General features: G+C 38.7%; 1 protein-coding gene across 2 annotated transcripts; it reads left to right on the forward strand.

Moving 5' to 3' along the window:
* The first annotated feature begins 5676 nt into the window (after nt 1–5676).
* Nucleotides 5677–11153, forward strand: LOC131690797 (uncharacterized). 2 transcript variants are annotated; one of them, XM_058976820.1, is made up of 8 exons: nt 5677–5917; nt 5985–6073; nt 6350–6714; nt 6778–6933; nt 7242–7288; nt 10338–10595; nt 10664–10837; nt 10929–11153. In XM_058976820.1, the coding sequence occupies exons 1-8, from the start codon at nt 5891–5893 to the stop codon at nt 11055–11057; spliced, it is 1245 nt and encodes a 414-aa protein (XP_058832803.1). In that variant the 5' UTR covers nt 5677–5890; the 3' UTR covers nt 11058–11153. The 2 variants fall into 2 exon arrangements, with proteins under 2 accessions (XP_058832803.1, XP_058832804.1); XM_058976821.1 differs by having other exon boundaries at nt 5678–5917; nt 10341–10595.
* Nucleotides 11154–11854: the final 701 nt, after the last annotated feature.

The raw sequence follows: 11854 nt of genomic DNA on the forward strand, positions 1-11854 counted from the left end.
TCGTTACGTGCAAATCTTGAACAAAAAGAATTGAATTTATTCCAATGCTGTTCAATCTTGGCGGATATTCTCTTTTCGGGAGACTGCTTATCTGCTTATGTTTGGATATATCGTCTAACTGGCAGAAAGTTGGTGTCAGTAACTGACGAGTAGATCACGAAACGTTCAAACTCGACTTTTCTGAGTTAGGTGTTTTCCCTTATGTGCAAATTGGTTAGTCTAATTTGGCAAAAAAAACATAATTTTTTAGAAAGAAACTTTTTTCTAGGCGCTATACCTAACTTAAAGTTAGTGTTTAGCGTTTCGGATTCTCCTCATTATTAACTTGCACCATCTTGGTACAAGTTAGATGCTAAATCAAAACTAGCACCCAAATTGGCACTAGTTAGACGCTAAATCCAAAAAGCCATACGTCTTGCATGAACCTGAACGACATAAACACTTTTTTGGAGTGAAAAATCCTTACCTCATATAAAATATTCCGTACTTCATGAATTTGCGCTAAGTGATGTAATTTTTCATCAAACTTTGTATGGACCTATCTCCAAGAATAAATATTTTTTTTTGTAGAACTCATATATCATGTTATTCGATTGTTAGTGAAATGATTTCAACGAGTTTTGAGGGATTGAAAACTTTTTAGAGATTTGCGTAGGTTTAACTGAAAACCTGGTGAAGTCTCCCCGTGTTCCCCTATTTGGTGTAATCGCTGCCCGGAAACGTCGTGGTAAAATATTTTTGACGAAGCGTGAATTGCAAAATCGCAGGTTTGATTTTGTAATGACACCGCTTGCGACGCTATAAATAAAAAGATTGCCGCCATGGCATATCGCTTTCCTACTCATGCTGTTCGACTTCGCTACCGCTCCATTGAACTGAACCTAACCGTAGCACAAAGGCGTAACTACTACCAAATACAAATAATTTGTATTTGCTACTACTAAATCCTGGGAAAACCATTGAAAGATTATTTGTGTTTTTACCTATTTTTTCGAAAAATGTTATTCAAACCATACTCTAATGAATTACTTCAGAAATATAGGTTTTTCAATTGATAATTTCTGTATATAAATATTTGAAATGGTGCATTTTTCACTGATTTTATAATTTTGAATTGCATTATTCCATAATTTTCTATACAGTATAGGGGAGAGAGGGTAACAATGAAACACATTTTTTCTACAATTTAATTTTGATGATAATAGTTTTATTTGTGTAACCAAAAGTGATACATAGTGCCACTCTGTTGTTAACTAATACATATATTTTTTCCAGCTGGTAAAATTCACGGGAAATAACATTTTTTGGATAATAAACAGTCGGTGGTAAAATGTATCAGTGTTCCCCATGGGTAGGAACTATGAAACACGATGTCGTCTATAAGGAAATATTCTACTTATAAATTTTATTCTTTTGTTTTGACGAAGAATGATCCTAACGCTTTGAATTTAAGTTATATTGAGGCGAAAATCGTTTGTTTACGAAAGAATCCACTATAACACTATAACATTGAACCACCATGTATGCATATCAGCTGCAATCCTGAAATAAGAGACAATTTCTACAAAACTTGCCCAAATTTACTAATTTTGCACTATATGAGTAGTATTTACCGTTGAAAATCGGAACCCATTCACATTTTGAGACAGACCACAAAAACAAAAAATAATCACTGTTCCCCATACTCCTTCGTTCCACAGTTACCCAATGGGTCTATTCATGAAAATTGTGAAATTACACAGAACCATGAGAAGTTACCAAAAAACTTTGTTCGCGGCATATGTTGAGCATAAAATTTGCTATAAATAGCAATAGACTAAACATTTATTCAATGAATGGTAACTCATAAAGATGGAATAATGTTTTTCATTGCAAATTTACTCTGGCTATCACAAAACAAACAAATATCCATTAAAAGAGATACAGTTATCAGATCTCTTCCAAAATATAGCAACACGTGTAAAGAATTAGAAATCGTGAAATATGAGAGAATGAGACGATTCTGATCATGCGTTATGATTTTATTGCGAATGTTTCATAGTTCCTGCTGATCCACTGTTACCCTCTCTCCCCTACATAGTCAATATCTGGTGCAAAAACGTAATTTTCATAACGAACATGCTGTTTTCTTTTTTGAGATGCGTTCAAAAAGTACCAATTTTTTTAATAATAGGGTAAGGTGGGGCAAAGCCGACCTAAATGATTTTGGCTTTATTATGGTCATTTTACATCGGATCAAGTCGTTTCATACACCAAATTAAAGATTAGACTTCTGGGTAACTTTCTATATATATCTTTTTATTCACATGTTAGGAAAATTTTGAGATACAAGCGTTTTACGAAAGCGTTCATTTTTGCTGTTTTCGAAAATGGTGGGGTAAACCCAACCGCCTATGTTTTTGGTTGATTTAGTACAGATATTACCCAAATTTTATAGTTTTTCAATGATAAATCAATAAATGTTATGTTATTGGATTGTAACATGAAGAAAATGGAATTCAATGTCAATCTTGGAATGTGAAGATCACGAGCAGTAGCACGTAGAGATATTCCCACTTGCATTGGAGCAATTGCTCGACGAATACTATATTCGTCGCGTTTTTGTGTCTTTCGTTTGTAATTATGAACCATTGTGCAAAAAAGGGAGCACGTCGTTTGGCATAAGTTCGTTTGGCATAAGTTCGTTTGGCATAAGTTCATTTGGCATAAGTTCATTTGGCATAATGTTCATTTGGCATAACAGTAGGTGACACATACGTTCGTTTGGCATAATGGTCATTTGGCATAATGGTCGTTTGGCATAATAGTCATTTGGCATAATGGTCGTTTGGCATAATTTAAAAAATAAATTGAATTTTCCGTTACTAGTCGTTGACGCCTAACGTGGCTACGCCACATCGCATTAAACCCGGTGCTGTCCGACATCGCTCCGCTCCGTCGGACTTGAACTAGTTGATAGCCCCTATGTTTGAGTAATCCGGGCAAACGAGTGGATCACAGCTTTGCTCGCGAGGGGCCGCCGATACACCATCGGAACCCGGCGGATTCCGCTTCGGATCATTGGTCTCAGTTATGCGACGATACCAAGGGTTAATTGGTATATAGGTCCAAATAACTGCTCATATTTGAAAGAAGAATCAACCCTTATGTTTAAGTAAATCGGGCAAACGAGTAAATCAACGCTTTGCTAGCGAGCTTATTAAACATGCAAAGTAAAAGAGCTGCTCTTGTTTGAAAGAACGAGTCAACCCCTAATTTTGGGTAAAACGGGCAGACGAGTATGTCACCAGTTTACTGGCGAGGGCCATTTGGTATACAAATTTAAAGAACAGCTCATGACTGAAAGAAGGAATCAACTCTTATGTTTCTGGCAAATATATTTGCCAGAAACAAGGATTGATTCCTTCTTTAAGACATGAGCAGTTCTTTGAACTTGTATATCGAATAGCGCTCGCAAGTACTGTTGGTCCACTCGTTTGCTTAGGGGTTGATTCCTTCTTTCAAACATGAGCAGTTCTTTGAATCTATATACCAAATAGCCCTTGGAAATATCGCATAACCGAGACCAAGGGGTCGAGGTGGTCATCGACCCGCCGTCAGAAGCGGCTACCCCTCACCAGCAACCACTCATTTGCCCGGGTTACTCAAACATAGGGGCTATCAACTAGTTTAAGTACCATACTTACAGCGATGTGGCGTAGCCACATTAGGCGTCAACATTAAATATAACAGAGATTTCAATGTATATTTCAAATTATGCCAAACGACCATTATGCCAAATGACCATTATGCCAAACGACCATTATGCCAAACGACCATTATGCCAAATGACCATTATGCCAAATGACCATTATGCCAAATGAACGTTATGCCAAACGAAAGCATGTGTCACCTGCTGTTATGCCAAATGAACTTATGCCAAATGAACTTATGCCAAACGAACTTATGCCAAACGAACTTATGCCAAACGAACTTATGCCAAACGACGTGCTCCCTGCAAAAAATATTAAATAATAGCAATAAAAATATATTTGAATTTGATAAATAAACATTTTCTTATAGCAAAAAAAGCGCTCGGATTTACCCCACTTTTTAGATTTGCCCCACCGCGTCATTTTTCATAACAATGCAATTAAAAAAAATTATGAAAAAAGCTGGACTAAATTCATCTATGCACTTTGAAGGACTTTAATCAAAGAATTTAAATCCACTTACATTTTTTATGCAATCATTTTAACTATCAGAAATATCCTGTAGCCAATGATGCACAAAAATCAAATCAAAAGTTGTAAAAACACACTTATTGTCGTTTGAGCATCTTAATGTAAACTAGTAAAATGCTGCCATACCACTATTATGATTATTTTTGATGCTCTACACGTCAACATTGATATTGATTCGCGTAGTGATTCACAATCGCGATAACAGAGGGGGTCGGGTTTACCCAACGGTCGGATTTGCCCCACCTTACCCTAATAAAAATTCGGTAGTGTCGGGCGTTGTGGGGCTGGTCCGTTTAAAGGACACGGTTATTTAGGCTATCTTCTCCCCGCTCCATAAAAAAACATTCCAAATTAATTCCTCTACCGTTTTTATAGTAGTTTGTAAATAGTATGTTTATGCTAAAATATAGCGGAATCCGGGGCTACTAAGACTGTGGGGGTAATTCAGACCCCCTCGATTTCTCAGCAAAATCATTAGACATGCTGACTGTCGTACATATTCGTGAAAGCGCCATTCTGAAACATTAATTTTGACAGAATAAACATATTTTTTTTAGAAAGAATATACGAGTTTCATTTTTTTGCCAACCTCAAAACAAAAATCATTATAATGATTAAAATTTTGATTAAAGTAACAACTAAAAGTGCAAAAATAGCAGGAAAGTATTTTGGGAAGTTTGAGATTCATATTTTATAATTTTTGTTTGGGTGAAAACACAGATCTTTCAAGACGCTTACCACTTTTGTCCGAAATACGTGTACAGAGATATTTGGACCTCCTATTCCATCTACCGCCGTTCAGCGGCTTTCGGCTGCACACACGATTGCACACGCCACAGCTGAGAAAATACATGATGCGCTATAGTCGACAGCTGTGACTACCCAGATTAGTTTTTTAACACAATTGTTTGATTGCTGCTCATCGGTAAACACAGTTCCACTGTAAAAAAATGACGGTCTGAATAAAAAAAATGGAAAACATAAAGTTTTGCAAATCATCACCTAGTGCTGCCATGGAGTGGTGAAAATTAATTTTTTGACTCCAAAATATAGCTGAGGTTTCAATCTAACAATTGGGACCTTTGACCATTAAATTCTTTCACATCTATCCACGTAAATGGGCGATTTGCTCAGGTGTCCGAATAGCCCCGGGTTCCCTAAACTATCTTTTTTGGTAGACCGTTATCTGAATGTGTAATGCGTAGAACAATTTTGCATAGTGCACAGATGAAGAAAACGTTCACAAGTGACCACTGACTAACACACACTTAGATAGGGCGTCAAACCTAAACTACTTCAAGCCTTTAGCCGAAAATACTTGTTCATTTCGCCATTACCGGTTGGTGAACGCCTGTTTTCATGAATTCAGCATTCATCAGCTTATCAACAGTCTGAGCTATAGATAAGCAATCGTCTTCCCTATCACAATCGTATATCCATAGGCATGTATACGACTGTTTCCAAAACGATCGAGTCAGTGCATCATTAAACTTCGCGCGAACTCAAGCACTTGCAAGTGAACTCAGTTATCTGTACTGGTCTCGTCGTGTCAGTCAGTGGCGTCTATAGATACATTTGTGTAATTGGTTGTGAAGATAAATCTATTCTCTAGAATACTGGCAGCTCGTAACAGATCTTCGCTGGTGGATCGATTTTGCAGTCTCGTAATGGCCACGATTCCAGTATACTCACCTGTGAGTATGATAAAATTCGTTCCCAAAATGGACAAATTTCATTTGTCACACACGTTCTCGCTTACAGACGATTCCATTTCTGGGTCTAGTACCGGGTGGCCTTCGACCTGGTAGTATGATTCGCATTAAGGGCGTCATCAACAATCACGGTGAACGGTGAGAACTCACAATAACAATAGTTTTAGTGCATTGACGTGATATTACGCATCGATCGTGCCGGCAAAGAAAAATTGCTCCATCTCAAACGATGACTAATAATAGTTCGTTTGTTCGAGGGGAGTTTTTTTTCGCAATTGTCTTATCGATACTTTTTATCGTCGCATTTTAGCAACCCCGAAAGATAGCGTTATCAGTTTTAGGATCATTTATTGAAACAAGTGTTTTTTGCCTTTCTCATATTTATTATTTTGACTCCTCTGCCGTATGATATAGCTGCCAGATCAACATTCAAACAGGTGCAGCTTTGAATCCCCGTGATAACGTCACATTGCATCTTAGCATCCGCCCAAATGAGTACGCGATCGTACGTAACACCCTACAAAACCAAGTCTGGGGTACCGAGGAGCGACATGGCGGCTGTCCGATCCATTATGGGCAGCAGTTTGATGTACTGGTGCTGATCGAGGTGAACATGTATAAGATTGCTATTAATGGGAATCATTTCTGTACCTTCAATCATCGGCTGCCAGTGCATTTGGCAAAGTATGTGTCCATCAGTGGCGGTTGTGTGATTCATTCGATTACATGTGAAATGGATACGGCTGGACCGGCACCACCCTACCCAGGAACTGTTCCAGGTGTGTTACAAAATGGTTTGAGACATCAGCGTACGCTCTATAAAACACAATTTCATGTTTCAGTTGGTCCGAACCCTCCGCCGTACACACCGCCTATGGCACCGTACCCAGTACATGGAGGCAATATAGGGTTCGTTCCAATACCGCCGCCTATGCCTCCACCACCACCATACACACCGTCGCCTAGCTATCCCGTCGGCGGTCCCGGTCATTATAAAGGTAGAATGAGACGTACTCTATTTTTGAAACTCTTCTAGGACACATCAGCGCACCAACACCTTAGGTAGTTGCTGCTGTAGTTGTATTATGTGGATGCAGATATTTGAGCAGATTATGATTCAATAGGTTAAAACAGAATATCGTTTTCAATCTATTCCGCAATAGCATACTACGTCGTTATTTTGATTTATTTCAAAATATGACGTGACGCTTAATTTCATTCTATTCAATATCTGCATCGACTGAATTGAAACCTGAAATTAATGCATAAGACATTTCATTAATCATTTTTATTGCATTTGTTACAGGTGTCTATCCGCAGTATCCGGGACATCGAGGCTCAGCACCATTTTCGGTATTTTCAGAAGAATTAAAAGCAAAAGTAGAAAAAAATTAAACACACTAACCCAATATCGTAGCAATACTTACAAGTTTATAAATACTAACCAATTGACTATTCCATTAAACTAATCTTACTAATATGCACGATTCTAATGTTATTGCACTACCTTTATCACTGTTCTTTGACTCATTACAAATGTTCCAAATATTTGTAAAGTTTTCGTTTTTTGGCGGTATTCAAAGCTAACGGAACAAATGAACAATGAATTATACTAACAATTGGCTTATAATCATAGCCAGAAGAACCACTTGCAAATATTTGGAACTTTTGTACATATACACAGTATTTAAAAAAGTTGATCCCCCTCACCACAAAATCAGTATTTATTCAATATTTTTGACAAAATCCTTCGTTTTCATTTGCATGTTTTATTATGCGGCGAATAAGCTTTTTTACATACTGTATCACTACAGAAGTAGGTGTTCTGTGTGCACATAATAACAATAACCGATTTAGATCGAATATCTGTACTGAAAATTACAGCCGTTAGTGAAAAACACATTTTCACCTATGAATTCTATGTTTATTGAAGAATCAGATATGTATACACTATCTTGTATTCTTTAAAAGTTTACACAAACGATCGCAGCTATTGAAACTTGTTATTTTTGGTGTGGAGTACAAACATTGGGAATCTACTTTAGCAGTATTATTTATGTGTCCAGCCTATCATCAATATTTTCTGTTAACTAACTACAACGCTTCTGAAATCGCATAGTGCACAGAGTCGCTACTAAGCTAATTCTAAAAATAACCCTTCAGAATTTTCGCATTGACCCCTAAAACAAATCGAAATGCGTTATCATAGAACATTAATATGAAAACAAAACCTCAAGGACCGCACACCAGTCCGAGAAAAAATTCATTAAACTTCAATGGATTGGTGTTCTGACTATTGACCATTTAATTTTTCTTACACTGGCGGTCAAATTAAATGCAAATAATCTAATTTTCTCTACTTGTGCCCAAAGCACAAGGCACAAAACCTAATTCAACGAAGTTGGATTTGAATATTTCGTGTTCCACTCGTCAGTAACAGACACCAACTTGCTGCCAGTTAGACGATATGTCCTTACTAACACCAAATTGGCGTCAGTTAGATATTAAATCCAAGAGGGTTCACAAAACATGTGTGAACGCCTAAAACAACTGGATGGTACCTAGTGATGTTTCGGTTGGCCAAGTACAGAAGCTCTGGGCCGCTGATGGCTATAGGAAACCGAAGTCTTGCCGACTACAAATCCCTTTTTCAGTGTTTTGATGGAACTATTATGCCAATGTAGACTAAGAACTATGCTCGATAGTAAAGAGCACTAAAAATATGAAATGTTTTGAGTTAATGTAGTTTTAAGCTTGAGCCTTTGCGACCACCTCTGGCTGCTACACCGTTATCGATCTGGACTAGCTGAAGTTGCACCGGGAATCAGTAGATAATTATGCTTGGGAGTAGCGAAACATCTTTCAATGTGCAACTCCTGGTAGTCCTAAAGTGATTATTGATCAATACACAGATCACGGAAGGAAAGGGAAGGAATGTTAGTCCGATACTTGCTGTTGCCAGAGGTCATATATACTACTGCGCACTCCACAAGTATTACGGGAGGAGAATATTTGTTAGTAAGTATAGGTGTCAGTCTATTTCTCCTACGAAGCCAAAGACCGACACCAGAGAGGCGACTCCACTATCTGGACTAGATATCGATCCATCGACTGATGGACCGGGGACCAACGGTTTTACTTCCCTTCCGAAGGAAGACGTGACCACAGATTTTTTCACCTCAGAAATACCAGACCAAGTGGGATGGGTGGTGGTCACGCTTACCATTCAACCACCGGTGCCGTCATGTTTTGAGTTAATGTAGTTTTAAAGCCATTTAGTATGATGAGTCCTTTTAAAAATTTTAGGAATTACCCCATAGGTCTTTTTTTCGAGCTCAAGAATCTTAAAAAATTAAATTTTCAGGACGAAATATTAATCAATTTACAATCCTGTGTCATCGAAAAACTTCTACAAACTCGGTGTTATTCATGGGTGATTAAACTTTTAGGATCTGTTGTAAAACAGTAAAGATATGTCAACTTGAGGTTAGCGTTCCGGCTCATTTTGGGTTTGGTACTTAGAGTGGCAAGATGGTTCATATTGCCCCCACTATAACCTGTTCATTTTACCCCCAAGACATTTTATTTTCAAACAGCCGTTCCGATTGAACCATTTTGTCTTGATCCTTACTTATTGCGGTGAAATATCTGCAAGAGGTTCAATTACTATGATGTAACGCCATTTTCCGAATAAAATTAAAATTTCACCTCAAAAGACCTCAATTTAACATCAGCGACAGACATGAATGCCGATTTTGGTTATTATCATATTTATTTAACATTCGACAGCTTTTTATCAAAAGAAATGGTTTCAATATACTTTGAATACTTGACGGGTCAGCTTTATGTGAAATTTGTTCTAAATTTAACAAACATTGTCTTGATTTTGCTACCTCCCCACAGTTCCCCTATATGATCAAATATATTGCGCATTTCACAACAACTTGGACTGCCACACAAGTGTCCATCTTCCTTCAAAGTGTGATAAAAGGCCACGCTCACGTCGAAACGCTTGGGAGTCTTCAATAACTTATTTATTATAAAATAAGGAATAAGTGCACCGAAGACTTCCGCAATTCAACGTGAAAGTGCACTTCTATCACACTTCGAAGGAAGCAGCACACTTGTGTGATAGTGCAATTTGGTGTGAAATACGAAATATGACGAGTTTAAATCACGCGTTGATATTTGATGGGCTCAGTGCAAGAACAGCCCAACTTCAAAAAGTTTGTATCGAGATATAAGACAAAAGCAAAAACGGCTTTTTATGTAAGTTATGTACAATCAGTAGTGTCATATAGTATATGGAGTCTTCGAAGCGACGCACCGCAAAACACTTTTTTTCATTTTACAACTCTGTCAATGTTTATGTCTACAATCCTTTCTGTTAAATAACGTCCAGCAGCATGGGTCAGATACGACCCCTTCGGCACCACTGCAGTCCACTGGATACCCTACACCGAACCACGTTGGTAAACCGCCATCGCCAATGAACGTAAAGGATACTTTAAAAAGCGGCATTCAACAAACGAAGAATTTCCTGCATGATGCTGTATATGGTAAACCATCGACTACACACCCTATTAATCTGCATCAGTCTACGTTGAACTACCCATCCGAGCAACCAACCCACTATCCACTGGGAACCTATCCACACCAGGTATTATAACCGCAATTAAATACCATGTGAATAAATCCTTCTAATACCACGATTGGAATTTCTTACAGCATGCCGCCGGTAATCAATATCCTCCATACGGAGCACCTCCTTATCAACCACAAGCAACTGGATCGTACAATGGTCATCAGCATTCGCACGGATCTGGTCTGCCGACTGGTGCTGGGTTAGCTAAGGCTGCTGTAGCAGCCGGAACGGCAGCTGCCGTCCTACACAAATTGCCTGTATGAGATGCTGGGAAACAAAAAGACTCAAAGTTTCATTAGACAGTTTTATTATCGGTGAATCAAGAGTAATTTTGGATTATTGTTGCAGAAGAAAAAATCGAACAAGTTGCTGAAATATGCGGCAGGTGCCGGAGTACTAGGTCTGGGCGGTTATGCGCTCGGTAAAGGACTTCGAAAGCGATGCGGAAGCAGCAGTAGTAGTAGTAGCAGTGATTAAGTTATTCGCTGTGTAAAAATAATGAAATTTAAAAGTATTCAGTGAAAGTCCTTAATATATTTTAAAATAAAGAATTACCATTCGAATAGATATATACGTTTCTCATTGGAATTCATTATTTATTTAGTTCAACATCAATTTCATGATAACACTGAATCAACAATTTGCCTCTACAATACTCGATTTGCAGCAGCAGCGCTCCAACGTCGGTTACGCCCAACACTCGCCAAATCACATTCCATCTGGTCCGCCCATCGTGCTCTCTGCGCTCCTCGCCTTCTTGTACCACCGGATCATTAGCGAACACCATCTTTGAAGGATTGTTGTCCGGCATTCTTACACCATGCCCTGCCCACCGTATCTTTCCATCTTTGGCGCCTTTTCGATACTAGGTTCACCATAGAGTGCAGCGAGCTCGTGGATCATCCTTCTCCTACACACCGCCAAAGATCGTCACCGCACCCGTCGCGCGAAAACTCCTAGCGCTTGCAGGTCCTCCTTGAGCATGGTTCAAGTCTCGTGCCCGTATAGAACTACCGGTCTTATAAGCGTTGTGCATTTGGTGCGGGGGCGAATCTTTCTTGACCGCAGTTTCTTCTGGAGCCCATAGTAGGCCCGACTTCTACTGATGATGCGTCTTCAGATTTCACGACTCACGTTATTGTCAGCCGTTAATAAGGATCCTAGGTAGACAAAATCATCCACTACCTCGAAGGTATCACCGTCGATCGTAACGCTGTTTCCTAGCCGGATGCTGTCGTTTTCGGTTCCGCCAACAAACATATACTTTGTTTTGG

Source organism: Topomyia yanbarensis, chromosome 3, assembly GCF_030247195.1.
Source record: "Topomyia yanbarensis strain Yona2022 chromosome 3, ASM3024719v1, whole genome shotgun sequence".
In the NCBI taxonomy this organism is placed as follows: Eukaryota; Metazoa; Arthropoda; class Insecta; order Diptera; family Culicidae; genus Topomyia; species Topomyia yanbarensis.